The sequence below is a fragment of the Phaenicophaeus curvirostris genome, chromosome 4, assembly GCF_032191515.1.
Source record: "Phaenicophaeus curvirostris isolate KB17595 chromosome 4, BPBGC_Pcur_1.0, whole genome shotgun sequence".
NCBI classification, from domain to species: Eukaryota; Metazoa; Chordata; class Aves; order Cuculiformes; family Cuculidae; genus Phaenicophaeus; species Phaenicophaeus curvirostris.
In genome coordinates this window covers 38819416-38837955 of record NC_091395.1, presented here as the reverse complement: position 1 = coordinate 38837955, position 18540 = coordinate 38819416, and the positions used below count along the sequence as shown (strand labels likewise).

General features: G+C 36.8%; 1 protein-coding gene across 3 annotated transcripts in view; it reads right to left on the bottom strand.

Annotated features, from left to right (window-relative positions):
- Positions 1-18540, bottom strand: part of FSTL5 (follistatin like 5) — a 286299-nt gene that overhangs the window by 100050 nt on the left and 167709 nt on the right. For all 3 annotated transcript variants that reach the window (XM_069855803.1, XM_069855804.1, XM_069855805.1), the window contains one exon: positions 18035-18155. In XM_069855803.1, coding sequence (XP_069711904.1) covers positions 18035-18155 — 121 coding nt within the window. The remainder of the gene's footprint in view (positions 1-18034; positions 18156-18540) is intronic.

Below are 18540 nucleotides of genomic sequence, written 5' to 3'. Positions count from 1 at the left end.
TCAAATAAGACAGGAACACCACAGCACATATACAAAATATAATTAAAATTTTCTTCACAATTCAGGAACAAGAAGTCAAGTAAAGTTGATACAAACTTATTTTAATATCTTAATTATAGGCATTGTTTATATATTTATATATTGTTGAAATTGTCTAAATAAAGAAAGGAATTTATGCAAAAATCAGTTTCTATTGTATTTGCACCACTAGTTCAAGCAAAATAATTTTATTTAAATGCTAAAAGCATATTTTTCAAGGAATTTTACTAGTATAGATCTAAGTTTAATGCTCCTTCTTTTTATTGCAAATACAGATGCTGAACATCAATACTGCATACTTGTAGTTACTGCAAATGAAAAATTTAGAACGCAGTGATTCAATCTATGAAGTATTTCTGGAACTAATCAATAATGAAATGGGAATTTTAAGATGAGAGTTGACAGCCCTGGTAGCTCATAAGTTTTATGCATAAAGATTTCAGTTTATAAATAGAATACTTTACTTTTTTTTTTTTTACTTCACTTTCAAATTTGAAAACTTCTTTAACAGAATGGTAATAGACTGTCTAAATATTTAAGATCTCTGAACTTACCCCAAGTTTTATAGTAACCAACTTTGTAGAAACTACCTCCTTACCCAGTTGAGACAGGAAAACAAGAAGAGAGTATCTTAAAATTGTAATTCAGGATTAAGCTTCCTGAACTGCAAATGTAATTATAAAGCCTGAAGTAGCACTACATTTCCACAGGAAAAATAAAGGACCGTTCATCAGTTATTCAATAGGTCCCTGCAATCTGAAGACTGGAGTCATGAACCAGGTCCTCAGACAAGTATTTAACATAAAAAGAAACAGATATGGGAGCAGTTTTAGGATGAAAAAGAATGTGAAAAATATATCAAATAGCTGATGTGACTATTTGCATTTAGAAGAAAGAAACCATAATTCAAACTAGACTCTCTTACCAGGCTATACAGAGGCTTCAAACCTTTGTTTTTCTCCGAGTTTTACTCCTCTTAAGAGCAGATGTTCATGTAAAGGCCATGAAATCATTTTGAGGACAGCAGCACTTTCCAATACCAAGAACAACTTTGTGTATTCCTCTCTTGCATTTGTGTCTGGTATATTTACCCAAGATCGAAGCAGACAATGGGCTACATATCTAAGAAAATCTTTACAAAGTTTAAAGAACAAACTAAAGACAAACTGGAGTAAGCTATGGTTCTTATCACTTTGGTCTTGTATACTGCAGTCTTACTCACAGTGTCTTTCACAAACTATCTACCTCAGATATTCTGATGAGCTGTGGCATGATCTTTCAGTTCTCCATTAAAGGACTGTGTTTGCAGATTCCTTATGAAGAAAACTCACCAATGGAGTTAAACCTACATCTCCATCAGAACTCATGTTTTTCCACACCATTTAGGAGAATGGGCAAGAAAATGAAGTGATAAGCCTCTGAGATAGAATTTTTGGAGGACATGTTGTCAGGTAGCAGTCACAAAAGTTCATTTCCTTAAACATCTTGCTTATGATGTTGGCATCCCAAATCAATATTTTTAATTAGGCATTTAGTGTAGTTCATCAAGATAAAAGAGAGGTGCCCAAGTTTCCTCACGCCCTGAGGGGCTCTGAACTAGTTATTATTGCTTAGGTATGAAACCTTATGAGTATAATTTGCAGTTTCATGGAAATATTGACTCATTTCTGACAATATGAAAATAAAAGGCATTATTAGGCAAAGACTGGTACCCAAACAGAAAAAGTATTACTATGCCACTGTATAAAATAATGTTGAAACTTGACTGTTTGCTTTTTGTCCCTCCTTCTGTCAAAAAACTTGCAGTAAATCTTGAAAAAGATCAAAGAAACACAACAAGAATGATTAAAGATGCTTTCCTTAGAACCAGCTATTAAGTGACTGAGATTTTCAGAATGGAAAAGAGATGACTTGAAAGATATATCAGAAGCTTTAAAAAAAGGTGCTTTAGAGACTAGGAATATAGAACAATTGTTCATGGTTTCTTATCAGACAAGATCTAAATAAACTAAACAGCAGGTGCGTACAATGAAAGAAATATAGATATATATTTATTCTATCCAGAAGTCATTAAATTGTGAAAGTCTCTAAAACAGAATGTTGTAGATTATACTTTCAGATGCGTCCAAAAAGCAATCAAATCTATGAGTGAGGCATCCATCAAGAACTACTAAAGACAAGCAGTCGCTGTGACAAAAATCACTAAAGATAATAATGTATATCAGAGGAATCTCACATGCTTTTTTTCTTTTTTTGTAATCTTCCTTAAGAAAGCTAAGATACTGGGTACTAGATGTATCTTTATTTAACACAGTAAAGTTGTTAATATGTATATGTTGTTACCCAAAGTAGACTAACTCAGCACTTCATAAGCACAAACAAAATGTTAATCTTTGTGTAGTGTCAACTACTTTTTCAAATAGGGTGCTCAGCAAGTTTTAAAACACTGTTACTGTTCCTCCAACACATAAATCTCTACCATATGTCTAGGTTGGGAAGAATTATAACCATAATGCAAAACAAATTTTAAAAAATGACACTTTCTCCAATCATTTATTCATGGTAGAATGGCAACCAGACGAACTGTTTGGATCCTTTCCAACTCAAGCAATCAGTTTTTAAACTAAATAAATACTGCTTAGGTGGTTTTCCCCTCCTCTATGTTTTCACTGATTTGCATACTTTTTAAATGTGTTTGGACACAATATTGCACTATATATACCTCTGCTTCAAAGCCTTTGTATGGCACCTGCTTTTTTACCATGGCCAAATTTGCATATCTGCATAAACCAGTTGCTAACCTACTTAATATAAGATGTGAGACCCATGATCTATTTAGAAAACTGGATTGATAATCTACTGGCAATTTAATTTAATATACGATACAACAACAAGGATATTTTGTTAGTCTGTTTTCTTATTTCCTTTGGTAGAGAATGTTCTATTTTGAGAGGGGGGCATTGGGAGAGAAGAGTGGGGTTTTATGTGTTGTTTCTTTTTTGTTTGTTTGTTTGTTTTTTTAAATCCAAAAGCATCTAAAATACATTTGTATAACTGCACATATAATTTTAAGCCATATATAAAACATACAATAGTCATCCAACTAAATAAGTGCTCTAGTGATCAGAGGGAGTACAGTTAGTATGATATGCAATTTCATCAAATATATGCAACCCACACATATATAAATGTTCCCACTGGATTAAGCTCATATGTATCTCTCTAATGAATGCATAAATAATTATTATATGCAATTAGGAAATGCTTGTTTCTGAGCAGTTAGAAAGTCAGGAGTGATGAAGAGCAAGAAGGCAAAAAGTATCACTGTTCAGAATACCATTATCAGAGACCATAAAAATATCTTTGACATACTGCAGTATTTTATATACTTCTCCCCCTAATCATACAGTTGTCAATATTTATATGGAGGTCTAGAAGCTTAAATTGTGGGATGCCACATTCCTTAACTCTATACACATGCAAATATTTTTAGCAGTAACAACATACGGTAAGCTACTTACAAACACTTAAGAGATCTGTAGTATATTAACCAGGCAAATGCTTGATGACAGGAGATCAAGACTTACTGAAATAACACTAAAATCAAAACAATCTCCCCCTCCAAAGCCCCAAACATTTTCATGCCTATCTTCAAACATACCAAATAGTTCTATCGCTACAGGATTAAATTGATTGTACTTCCCCAAACATAAAATAATAACATGTAAATTATGTTTCACTTCATTCAATATATGACTTCAGAAAATCATAGAATCATAGAATAACCAGGTTGGAAGAGACCCACTGGATCATCGAGTCCAACCATTCCTATCAAACACTAAACCAGGCCCCTTAGCACCACGTCCACCCGTGCCTTAAACACCTCCAGGGATGGTGAATCAACCACCTCCCTGGGCAGCCTCTGCCAGTGCCCAATGACCCTTTCTGTGAAAAACTTTTTCCTAATGTCCAGCCTAAACCTCCCCTGGTGGAGCTTGAGGCCATTCCCTCTTGTCCTGTCCCCTGTCACTTGGGAGAAGAGGCCAGCACCCTCCTCTCCACAACCTCCTTTCAGGTAGTTGTAGAGAGCAATGAGGTCTCCCCTCAGCCTCCTCTTCTCCAGGCTAAACAACCCCAGCTCTCTCAGTCGTTCCTCATAAGACCTGTTCTCCAGCCCCCTCACCAGCTTTGTTGCTCTTCTCTGGACTCGCTCCAGAGCCTCAACATCCTTCTTATGGTGAGGGACCCAGAACTGAACACAGGATTCAAGGAGCAGTCTCATCAGTGCCAAGTACAGAGGGAGAATAACCTCCCTGGACCTGCTGGTCACGCCGTTTATGATACAAGCCAAGATGCCATTGGCCTTCCTGGCCACCTGGGCACACTGCTGGCTCATGTTCAGTCGGCTGTCAACCAACACCCCCAGGTCCCTCTCCTCCAGACAGCTTTCTAGCCGAACTTCTCCTAGTCTGTAGCACTGCATAGGGTTGCTGTGCCCCAAGTGCAGGACCTAGCATTTGGCCTTGTTATACCTCATGCCAATGGACTCAGCCCAGCGGTCCAGCCTGTTCAGATCCCTTTGCAGAGCCTCCCGACCCTCCAGCAGATCGACACTTCTACCCAGCTTAGTGTCGTCCACAAACTTGCTCAGGGTGCACTCAATGCCTTCATCCAGGTCATTGATAAAGACACTGAACAGGGCTGGACCCAGCACTGAGCCCTGGAGAACCCCACTTGTCACTGGTCTCCAGTTGGATTTTGCACTATTTACCACCACTCTCTGGGCCCGGCCATCCAACCAGTTTTCCACCCAGGAGAGTGTGCGCCTGTCCAGGCCAGAGGCTGACAGTTTCCGAAGCAGAATGCTGTGAGAAACTGTGTCAAAGGCTTTACTGAAGTCCAGGAAGACCACATCCACAGCCTTTCCCTCATCCAGCAGCCGAGTCACTTTGTCATAGAAGGTGATCAGGTTAGTTTGGCAAGACCTGCCTTTTGTGAACCCATGTTGACTGGGCCTGATCACCCGGTTCTCTTGCATGTGCTTCATGATAGCACTCAAGATCACCTGTTCCATGACTTTCCCTGGCACTGAGGTCAGACTGATAGGCCTGTAGTTCCCTGGATCCTCCCTGCAACCCTTCCTGTAAATGGGCACAACATCAGCCAGCCTCCAGTCCAGTGGGACTTCCCCAGTCTTCCAGGACTGTTGGAAGATGATGGAAAGGGGTTTGGCCAGCACATCTGCCAGCTCCTTCAATACCCTTGGATGAATCCCATCCGGCCCCATAGACTTGTGGGTGTCTAGTCGGGCTAGCAAGGCTCTGACCACCTCCTCTTGGATCACGGGAGCCTCATTATGCTCCTCTAGCTCCTGGGTTTGAACACAGATGGAACGACCCTCCTTACAATTAAAGACTGAGGCAAAGAAGGCATTAAGTACCTCAGCCTTTTCCTCATACCCTGTCACTGTTGTTCCTTCTGTATCCAATAGGGACTGTATGGTCTCCCTAGTCCTCCTTTTATTATTTATATATTTGTAGAAAGATTTTTTGTTATCTTTCACAGACTTGGCCAATCTGATTTCTACCTGAGCCTCAGCCCTTCTGATTTTTTCTCTACACAATCTCACTTCCCTCCTGTAGTCCTCCCAAGAGGCCTGTCCCCTCTTCCGGAGCCCATAAACATTTCTCTTCTTCTTGATATCACTCAAGATCTCTCTATTCAACCAAGCTGGCTTTCTCCCCTGCCGGCTTTTTTTCCGGAACACAGGGATGGCTTTCTCCTGAGCTGCTAGGATTTCCTTTTTGAAGACCTCCCAGCCCTCATGGGCTCCCTTGCCCTTGAGTACCGTCTCCCATGAGACTTTGCCAACCAGCCTTCTGAAGAGTTCAAAGTCTGCCCTCTGGAAATTTAATGCTACCGCCCTACTAACAACCCTCTTCACTTGTCCTAGAACAGAAAACCCTATCATCTCATGGTCACTTAGTCCTAGGCGTCCACCTACCGCCACATCCCCCACAAGGCCTTCTCTGTTCACAAACAGCAGGTCCAGGAGGGCACCCTCCCTTGTTGGTTCATTCACCAACTGTGCAAGGAAGTTGTCTCCCACGCACTCCAGGAACCTCCTAGACTGCTTCCTTTCTGCTCTGTTGTACTCCCAGCAGATATCAGGCAGATTGAAGTCTCCCACAAGAACGAGAGGCATTGATCTAGAGATTAACCCCAGCTGTTTATAGAAGAGCTCATCAGTTGCTTCTCCTTGGCTGGGTGGTCTGTAACAGACTCCCATCATAAAATCTACCTTCTGGTGGGCTCCTCTGATTTTAACCCACAGGCACTCAACCTCCTGATCGCCACAATCCATCTCAATGGAGTCCAAGTCCTCCCTTACGAAGAGGGCTACCCCGCCTCCTCTCCTACCCTTCCTGTCCTGCCTGAAGAGCTTGTACCCCACCATAGCCGTACTCCAGTTATATGAGTCGTCCCACCACGTTTCTGTGATGGCAACGACATCATAGGCTCCTTGCCCTATGACAGCTTCCAGCTCTTCCTTCTTGTTCCCCATGCTGCGTGCATTGGTGTAAATGCACTTCAGCTGAGCTTGCCGATCCTTGAATGAAGTCATCTTCTAGTCGAAATAGGAAGAGTATAAGAGTTAGTAAGTTGGATGTTTTTCTCTGGCCAATTACATGTCTACTTGTGCTATTTTTTATCTTGGGAAGTTCAAAGAAAAATATGCCTGAGGGATTCACCAAGCAAGAAAGTCTTCCAATTTTTTTTTTCCATTAGCTACAACCATTTCCCTGGTCAGTGCCCTGAGTCAACTTTAAAGCCCAGTAGTGTGGAACTCACCAGAGGCTGACCTCAAAATTGACAGAAAGAAGGCACATTTAAACAGGAATTCAAAATATTAAGTCATCATTCAAAGTAATTAGATAAAACTATATATCCACACAATTTTTTCTAAAGATATATATGGCTTTTGTACATATTTCTATGTGTACAGCACATAACTTTGAAATAATCTATTCTCTTTCTATAAAACAGAAAAAAAAACTGGTAGTAAACTTCGGGTGATACTTAAAGCATTTAATTCAGGATGCCAACATAAATCATTTCATTTTTATTTAAAATGTAATATGTTGACAATTTTCATATTTAAAATTGATTTATCCACATTTTCTTTGAAGTTTTCTATAAAATATTTAGATACAAATATTGTTGATTTCAGATGGCCCAAAATAATGTCTCATTCCAAATGGCATATATGGATATGCTAGGATAGCTGTAAACTGTAAAACCATGCAACAAACTAAAACAGACTACAGAAGGACAATGTGAAATAAAAAATAGCAAACTCAAATGCTATGGAGGAATATCATAATAAAACTTGAAATTGTACTATTATATTTTGGAAGTGAAGTTACCAATGAAATTTCTAGAAATAAAAGCAATTCTCCAGAACCTAATTCACCATGAACAATGGAGTGAACTAAAAGTGTTTCTACTCCAATATATTTTCTTTGCAATGATTTTTGAGCTGATTTTTCCCTATTGTGTGAAATAGACATTTGAAGGTATTCAATCAAAAAACTCTCCCAATATACTATAATACACTTTTCTATAACATTATGGTCTAAAGAAAAGCCCACATGCTTTGAAAATGGAATTATTTTTTATTAACCCCATTTACAGCATTTCCAAAGAAATACCATATAATTTAGGTGCAAAACCGTAGCTTCAGATTCTCTTATTGCAGCATAAATTGCAGATATGCTTAAGAAACCCAGGTATCTCAGGACTTACTAAAATATTAGAAGGTTTACAATCTTCTTCTGGATGTAAAATGTTTTCTATTTTTATTAACCTAGATGCAAGAACAAACCCAAAGCAAGAAACAGAGCAGATGAGTTACCAAAAAAAAACCCAAACAACAAACCCAAACCAAAAACCTGACAGTGTTCTTTTGAGAAAACTTGTTCCTTTGGACTCCATAATAGCTTAGGAGGTATAAAGATGAAATAATATGTTCTAAATTTTTCAATTAAATTACTTTGTAAAACTTTTGTAAAGTGATCATTATTATTTGATAATTAAGAATCACCAGTAAACTCAATCTTGTATGGAGCGTAAACTAACACAAAGTCGCTTAAAACATCCTCCAAAGAAATAAACTTATCATTGGACAGAAAAGGCATCTTATTCATTCAGTCTTCAACTGAAATACTTAAATTATTTTAGAGATTAAAGTGCTCCCCTTTGATGACTTGGAGCAACAAATTAGAATCACCTTCTCTTTCCTGTTCTGTTTCTTAAATGCAACTGACAAATGACTGCTGAGCAAAATTCCCTCAGACTTCAACTTAGCAGAGCTTCTGATAGAGCTTTTTTAATTTTCCAAGTATTTTATTATTTACATTTAATGTTGAACTAACAAACCATTTACTTCAGCATGTAATAATGATCTTCCTTTATTAAAATGATTTTAAATTGTTGCAGTCAGCTGTATGAAAAAGCAAAGAAATATCTAGGCACACAGAAAATACCTGAGATGAAGTTTTGAATGCTTCAACCATGTCTTAAATTCAGACTAATACTCTCTGGGTTTTGTAAATGAAAAGGAATTCTCTATGCTGCTTTGTAAATAAGTCAAATAGTAAATATTAATTCGACTCTTTTTAAAGGAAACTTGTATTGAAATCTAATATAATCCTGATAATGAAAATATTTTAGAAATTATGTTTAAATTAATATTTATTGTCAGCTAATAGTGCTTATAGCCACTTACTCTGAAAGCTGAAATTGGTGACCAGTTTTAACTATGAATCCAGATAAGGAGGTAAAGCCATGGGTACAAAGGAAACAAGTAATTCAACAGTTATCAAGGCTTTTGTACTAAATAATATTTTATGAACCTATTAATATTCATTATAGTTCCAGAAGAGTAATTGTGCCTTGAAGTGGAGATACTTAATGTTCTTGCTTATGGATTAGCTAGTGATTGTCTCCTTTAATGCACAGTCATTACGCCTTCAGCTAGTGATCATCATCTTTAATGCAGTTGTTATTCCTTATGTTCTGATAGTATTATCTCTCTCTCCCTTGGCCTGTTACAGAGAAAGAGTGCTTCCTTTAAAATTGTAAATAAAGGATACTGTGATTATAAATTATTATTATAATTTACCTTGAAATATTCCTTACAGTATCTAGGTGAAGGTGTTTGTGGATGTTGGAATGTCAGTCAGAGCCTAATCTTACAGGTACACTGTGTGAAGCTGAATATATTCTCAGAATTAGCAACATAACAATGTAGCTAAACAATGCCGTAACTCACCGCAGATAACTGATTCCTGAGAAACAGCTAATAGATCAGCTATTGGGGGACTTTGCTAAACATAACCAGATAATTATAAGTACTCTGTGTTTATTTTTTTCCTTAATATTCTGTGTCATTCTCTATAGCATTGAAATATGCTCACTGAAAGGCATATTTCAGTAGCACTTCATTCTCTGGCATTTTGAGCCAATAACAGATACAATGCCAGTCAATTTCTACTAATCCTCTTGTCTGAAACAATGTAACTAAGGTGTTGGGTTCCAATCTTCATTCTCTGCAATTCCCTATTTTACAGTGTCCTCTCTAGCAATCTAAATTACTGAACTGAGCAAAAATCCTCAGGTAAATGTACCAATGGTATTAGAGGTCAGAAGCACTCAAGTTTCATAAACAAAATCTCCCAATTTCCTTTTTATTTCCTGACAGCCAAAGACCTTGTGAAATATTCATTTCATCTGTCCATACAAACCTAACATTGCCTTAAACATGTATCTGATTCCCACAGACATAAAGAAAAAAACTTTGGCACCTAACTTTGGCAAAAGGTCAAGTTCTAAACCTGTAACTCATTTATTTAGAACCACACGTAATTGTGTTTTATTAGTACTCCATTCTAGATAGCTGGCCTCAGGAAATAACACCTCATTCACACTTAAATGTGATTGCTTCATTTTGACACTCTTTATCCAGTTCTTACATTACCCAAGTCAATGCAAACATTGTACAGAATAGGAGAAACAGCAGCAGGACTACATAAAATGATGAATATAACACTAGATCAGAGCTTCATGACAAGCTTGTACAATATCTTATCTTGCAGTACCCTGATAAAATCTTTCGTTTTGTGTTTATCCAGAAGGAAGGCAAAAATCAGGCAAAAATTTAAAATAATAAAATCCTTCAGCTGCATGATACTACTTCAGTACTATCAAATTTTTTGAATGTATGTTATAAAGAAAGTATGTTAAAATAAGTTATCAAATAAATTATCTCCTACATCGATCCAGATCTGAACAGGCTAAATACATCAACAGCTTAACATTAAATCAGAGGACTTCTACATTGTCAAATAGCAACATTATTGGTTTTTATTGGATTTTTTTAGTCTTTTCTATGCAGATATTTTTTAAAATAAAAAACTGCAAGATTTATAAAACAAAACAAAGCAAAACACAACCACCAAAAGACCCCCACCAAAGCCCACAAAAAAAAAAAATCTAGTCTTACTGGGGAAGTATTGAATAAACACATTTATCAGCATTTGGAAATCACCTGGCATCTAAATGAATTGACTTAGTGGTGAGTGACAAATTTCAGTCACACCTCATCAATCCATGAAACAATGTTTAATGACTTAAACATTTACTTGTTTGAAATGATCAGTTTAAAATTCTGTGCATGGACAGAAGAGTTTGGTTTTGGTTTTTTTTTTCCAGCTGAGAATATCTAGATTGAAAACACATGTAGTACAGGAAGGAATTTGAAAGATAGATCAAGTTGAGCAGAAAAATATTACCAGTAAACCTAATAGCTCCTACTCAGTATGATGTTAAATGGTATTTTTAGAGGTTAGTGCTGAAATATAATGCCCTCTGGAACAATCTAATAAAGAATAGTTGTTGCTAAAAAGGGATTAATGGTAACAAGAGACAGAATAATACCTTCCTCCCTCAGAAAATCTTTCCCCTGCTACTTGCTAACCTATTTTACTCTTGAAGACTCATCATATTTATAAATCTCTGACTCAGATTCCACATTGAATATAACATTTGGAACCTCATATTGAAGTCATTGGAAGTATAAATTCAATATGTATTTCATGCATGAGACATTGTGGACTTGAGGATAACTTACAGAAGCCAACATGTAGTCTCCTCTATTTCAATAAATATTTCACTACAGATTTTATATTTAGATTTTTTTGTTGTTAGTAACTGCTTGTCAATTTTGGTTTGGAAATAAAGATAAAGATTTCAAAAAAGGATTTTTGAATATGCACTTGTAATAACTGCATTTTGACAAACTAAAATAAAAGTAAAGTGTAAAATAAAAGTAAATTATAAAATAAAATAAAAAATAAAAGTAAAAGTATCGTAATGAAAGAAGTCATGTTTTAGAATAATTTTTGAGGACTTGAGATAATCTAATAACTTAAGTATTGCAGTTGTAAGGAGCCTTGTATCTATAAGGACTTCCAGCTGCTTGCTTTTCCACATGACTCAAGACACAACAAAGTGCCAAATTTGACAAACATACAAGGCACTGGCTTTCATTTCCTCCTAAAAGCTAAGCCTGAAGACAAGTTCCGTAATTTCAGCCCAGATCAACTTCTGTAACAGCTGCTATTACTGTAGGTTTATGTATTGCTTCACAAAAATTCCTTAGCAACAAGGAGTGACTGGAATCTGAATCTGCTACCTGTGACCTCAATGGCATTTCAAAATTGATGGCACTTCTAAATATGTAAAGCAATAGTATGTACAGTAACAATATACACAATTCTAAATAACTCCCGCATAAGATATTAGATATTTTTATTAGCATTGAGTGGTACTTGAAAGTACAAGTATTTCCCCTGAACCTATAAAGCATCACTAATAGAAGAAGGCACTATAAAATTAGAGCATATTTTGTTTTGGCTATCTAATTCTTTCTGATGATTTCTTGTACGTCTAGAGGTAATTTTTATACTCAAGTCCTCAGTGTGCAGGCTCTCAATAGCCCCTTTTTGAGCATAAGATAACATCAAAAATAATTCTGAGCTAACAACAGAAAATTATTGTTAAAGTTACTGCTATGTTTTTCTTCGTTTTATGCAGAATGTCAAATGTTGCATAGAGCATTTAGTTCTACTATTTACAATAAACTTGTCATTTTTATCCATTGTACTCAATCAGTTCTATTCATAAATGTCTACATTAACATAATTCTTTCTACTGCAATTGCAAAGGGAAGTGCCTACACATACATCCACATCTGCTGAGTGATCAAACAGAATATTTTATTACTATTTACTTCCTTATGGCATGCCTTGAGGCTTCACAACACACCATGAAGGCCACCTGAAGAACCTGCTTTGAAATTTCATTTTAGATGGTACTGTAAAGGAGGAAAACACATAAGATCATTCATTTTAGAAAAGAGCACTAGAAGACAAACAAAAAAGAGGCAGCATTTACAGCAGAGAATTATCTTGATGCCACAGAAGACATTAGACAAAGAAAGAAAATCCTTTTAAAATAAAGGAAGTACATTGGTTGAGTTTTAGTTTACAGAAGAGAAAAGCTTTCTAGAATCTGTATTCCTCATTTCTAGCTTTTGTTTGGCTCCTTCATCTTAGCCAACCTTTCAGAAAAAGTTAAATATATTTTTCCCTCTATAAAAAAAACATTGGCTGATAGCAAATCCTTTTGCTTGGAACTAGCTGGGAAAGGAAAACAAAACAGTAAAACAGAACACAAAGATGGAGCTGAATCACCTTTGAGACAGAGTTTTACAGGATGTGGCCAGAGCAGCAGAGGACTGAACCAGCCAATTCCTTCAGTCCTAAGCTAAAATGAAGAGACTTTAAATTCTGTGCAGCAGTATTGAAAAGGATCAATTTATCCAGCATTGCAAATCCCAATTCTCTTCCCTCCTTTTTTGAATGAATAAATGTCAGTTACTCTTGTTCCAGCAGTTGGGCAGAAAAACTTAAATGAGGAGAGTTCCATAGTTCTCCAATCCACCATTCCACTGCTATTATGTATAAATGCAAATCCATGGGTAGTAGCAGATATTATACTGGGATTAGATTCTAAGTGTAGGTGAAAAAGGTACAGATAAAAGAATGAAAAACCAGTGACAACTGCACTGTCAAGCTCAATGGAAAAAGCACCATGAGAGGGGTCAAAAAATCTACAAGTCTCTTTTATTCAAAATAAGTTGTCTTTTAAACTTCAAATAACAAATAAGAACACCATAATTTCGAAGATTCCCTGAAAATCACTCATGACATGTATAGAATCATAGAATCACAGAATGGTTTGGGTCGGAAAGGACCTTAAAGATCATCTAGTTCCAACCCCCTGCCATGGGCAGGAACACCTTCTACTACATCAGGCTGCTCAAGGCCCCTTCCAACTTGGCCTTGAACACTTCCAAGGAGGGGGCATCCACAACTTCTCTGGGGAACATGTTCCACTGCCTCAGCACCTTCACAGCAAAAAATTTCTTCCTAATATCTAATCTAAATCTCCCCTCTTTCAACTTAAAATCATTATGCCTCATTCTATCACTGCATCCCCTTATAAAGAGCCCTTACTCAGCTTTCCTTTAAGTACTGGAAAGCTGCTATAATATCTACCCAGAGACTTCTCTCCCCTAGGTTAAACAATGCAAACTTTTTCAGCCTGTCCTCAAATGGGAGGTGCTCAGGCCCTCTGATCATCTTCATGGCCCTCCTCTGGACCCATTCTAACAGTTGTCTTTCCCGTGTGAGGACTCCAGAACCGAATACAGTATTCCAGGTGAAGTGTCACCTTCACAGAGTAGAGGGGGTAGAATCACCTTCCTGACCTCTTAGTCACACTTCTTTTGATGCAACCCAGGATACGGTTGGTTTTCTGGGCTGCAAGCACATATTGCAAGCTCATGTTAAGCTTCTCATCCAGTAGCACACCAAAGTCTTTCTCCTCAGGGCTACTCTCAATCCATTCTCCTTCCAGTCTGTCATTCTGCTTGGGATTGCCCCAATCCAGGTGCAAGACCTGGCATTTGGCCTTGTTGAAACTCATGAGGTTTGCATAGGCCAATCTCTCAAGCCTGTCCAGGATCCTTCTGATGGCTTCCCTTCCCTCCAGTGTGTTAACCACACCACACATCTTAATGTCATCAGCAAACTTGCTGAAGATGCCCTCAATCCCACTGTCCATGTCTGCAGCAAAGATGTTAAACAACACTGGTCCAAACAGACCTGTGCAGAACTCCACCTATCATTGGCCTCCACTTGAACATTGAGCCGTTGACCCCAATTCTTTGAGTGCGACCATACAGCCAATTCCTTATCCACTCAGTGGTCCATCTGCTAAATCTATGTCTCTACAATTTAGAGACAAGAACGTCATGCAGGACAGTGTTGAATGCTTTACACATAATTTCTCTTCCCTTATCTATCAGTGCTGTAGCCACATTGTAGAAGGCCACCAGCATAGTAAGGCACAATTTGCCCGTAGTGAAGCCATGTTGGCTGTCACCAAATACCTCCTTATTTTCCATGTGCCTCAGCAGAGTTTCCAGGAAGATCTGCTCCATAATCTTGCTGGGCACAGTGATGAGACTGAGTGGCCTGTAGCTTTCTGGGTCTTACTTTTCCACTTTTGTAAAGCTGAGAATTATGTTTCCCCTTTTCCAGTCCATGGGAACTTCATCAGACTGCGACAACTCCTGAAATATGATGGACAGTAGCTTAGCAACTTCATCCGCCAGTTCCCTCAGGACCTGTGGATGCATCTCACTAGTTCCTGTGGACTTATACACATTCAGGTTCCTAAGATAGTCTTGTACTTGATCTTCTCCTACAGTGGGTAGTTCTTTGTTCTCCCAGTCCCTGCCTTTGCCTTCTACGACTTGGCAGTGTGGCTTGAGACCTTGCTGGTGAAGACGGAGACAAAAAAGTCATTGAGTACCTCAGTCTTCTCGACATCCTGGATAAACAGGTCTCCTGTTTCTTTCCAGAGGGGGCCCATATCGCCCCTAGTCTCCTTTTGTCAATGACATATCTATACAAGCTTTTCTTGTTGCTGCCTTTGATGTACTAAAAATACTATTAAAAATATTTTAAAGAAATCATTCCTATTTTGGTTTTAATTTGTTCTGGACTTTTGAAAGTGCCCAAGCTCATGAAAAAGAAACTTTTCTATAATGTACAAAATGATAACTTCAGATGTTTATTATATAATTACAGTATAAGATAACTATAATATTGGAATGAAAAACTGGAATGGTTAAATACTTAAAGATAATTCTGAAAAAACAGATTTATTTCTGTTTGGAATAAATATTTCCAACATTCATATTTCATTTTATTGAAGTAAATGAAAACATTTAATTCCATTGTAGGTTGTTGCTTAAATGAAGGGATACTTATGTGCTGAATGGTGTGTGGGAAGGTGTGCAGATGTGATGTGAGTGCTTGTGTATATTTCCTCACATGGATATGGTTCCCTGTCTAAATTATTTGTTTGTAACGCAGTAAATCCAGACTTACCATTAGTAGTAACAGATCACACGCTTTACCTCAAGTTAACAATACAGTTCTCTGGACCAAGGACGCAATATCCACTTTGCCTAGATTTTACTTGGCTTTTGTGAAGAGCTTGGTTTCAGCTTGGGGACAATTTGTTTAGCCACAAGAACAGCAGACAAATGACTAGGTGGCTATCATTTAATTTGTTTTGGTTTTCATTAGCTTACCATACTTTTACAGCACGATGTAATTTTTGTTAATGCTATTGACATAGGTCAGAATGACTATATTCAGACTCTCTCAAGACCAAAAGCAAGAATATTTGTTGGGCACACAACATATAATGTACTAGTACCTTGGTTTAGGTTTCAGTTTTAAACAACATAATGAATATGTAGAGAATTTGTTAAAAAACCCGACAAGGAAGAACACATCTCCCTCTAGAAATCATCTTCCAGGATATCCTTATAGTTTTAAATAGGGTCTGCTTCACTATTGTACTGCAACAAAGAATCCTAAATAATTCCTAACTTTATTTAATCTAATGTTTCCATTATTGTTCATTTTAAGGCAATGCTTAACATAACGTATGGAAATTTTATTCATTATTCAAAAGTCCGTTAAAAATATACAACAAAAAAACCCTTGGAGTTTTACAACTATGCCAAATGGTTCCTCAGAGGAACATTAAAGTCTTATTTGGAAGAACAATGTCATGCTTCCATTAATACATGGTTTCAGTGGCTGTAAACAGCATGCTAACGCTTCAAACGTGTTTTTAACTTTTTTGGATTGTGGGACATAAAATCTACATGCTTCCATATATATCCATCTATGTATATAATCAAGATCTACATGTACAACATCTAGCTCTATAATAGTAGATAATGCATGAGTATGTTTCTAGACATGCAATGTAATTCTGTAGGTTTGGGTAAATCTGACTTCTATCTCAACTTTTAGTAAAGAAATTAATGTATTTCCTACTGTTTTGCTGGTACAGATGACTTAATATATCTCACTGCCACAAAGTCCTAACATGTCCCATTTTCCTCCTCTCCCCTTTTATTTCTTGCTTGTACTCTCCTTTTGCTTCTTTTGCATGAGTTATGGCCCTTTACTTATTCTATTCAGGTTACCCAACTGGCAGAAAATAAGCAGGATCAAGAGTAGGATGTGGAGGGTCAATGTTTTTCTTCTGATTTAATAAATGACTGAGAGGAGAGACCATGACCATCAGGATACTTTGAGAAAGCCAGTCAGATATCATCAGGAAGCAAGATCAAGGTTTTTTTAGGAGTAAAAAGCTATTTGTTCAGCTAAGCAGTACCACGAAATCAGACTTTTTGAAAGACTTTCAGGGAAATAAAAATAGAATTAAATGGGCAAAACTAGGAAATGTTCAGGCAGTCTTTCTTCATGATTAATATCATGTTTATTCTTACTGCAGTCATTTTGTCCCTAATATCCATTCATTACTTTTTAATTTTATAGTATAAGTAGTTTTGGACCTTTTTTCACTTGACATCATAAAATGAGTGAGAAGTGTCGGCTACACACAGATAAAGTACAAGAAGACTGAAGTAACAGGTTGTAATGACTCAAAATGAAGGTACATTAATGGACTAGTGCACAATCAAACTACAATTACAGGAAGGGCTGGGCACAAACATGATTTGCTATGCTACCAGGTTGTTGAATATGGAGCAATAGCTGTTGAAACCAGACAGATTTCAAGATTCAGTTTTAGATATGAGGAAGCTGAGAGTGAAAATAATCAGTTCTGATCTGGGTATAACGAAGTATATGATGTAAAATATACAGTATGTAATAGAGCATCTGAAATCTCTCAACATCCTTCTTCTTTCTGCTGCTAACTACCATGTTGACCCACACCCCAGTGGTTAGGTCAAGACATTCTTATGTACCATACACATTTGTACCAAGCCACCTGCAGAATTCATAGAACAAATACCTAGCAAAACTACACCACAAATCTATATTTCTCTCCAAGATCTGTGAAGACAAAAGTCATAAGTGGTATATCTGTTGCTGGGTTTGTCAGAAATGGACTTGTATGAACCCATAACTATAGGGTGTGGGGAAGTGTTCCAGCTTTTTTGGTTCTATTAATTATGTCTTGACAATACTACTTCCCATTTGTGCATAACACAGACTTATCAATGCATGTTGGCATTAAGAAAGTTTATCGACAAATTCTCCATTAACAAAATCTCTCAGAAATCTGGACACTAATAGATATCTTACTGATTTCTGCTAAGTTCTCAACTATATCATGACTGTTAAATTGTACTCATTGCTTAAGTACAGCATCAAGATGTATCAAGATTTAAAAATAAAATAAAAAAATTGAAAAACAAAGCAAGAGGGAGAAAACAAAACTGAAAGAAAAGGCTAATCTTTGTACTTACGAAAAGCTCTGTAGAATTCTTCCAGATCTAGATGCTTGTCGCTATTATAATCATCATATTTCAGCAAATCAAACAGAGAGCAGTCAGAAAGATCCTTGCCAAACTCATCTTGTTTTATTACCTGAGAAGAAAATTATAACCATGAGATTACATTTGGTCTCTTAGAGTTCTCTGGTATAATTAATTGTTTCTAATAATCATTAATAGATCATTTTAGGGTTGCCGTGGGGCAATGAATTGTAACTGTGTAAAGTCAGGGATTTCCAGTTACTTTATAATTATTTATTGCAGTTTTAAAAGTTAATATCTTTAGGACAAACTCACTGAGATTACACAAAAGTTTTTAGAACACATAGAGAATATATAAAATGGGAATAGAAAAAAGCACTATATAGATACATTGTGAACATTAAAGCTAATTTTAATTAGCATGTTTAGGAATGATGATCAAGAAACATTCAAATATACTTTAGATAGTAATTTCCCAAGGACACTTTAGAATGCCT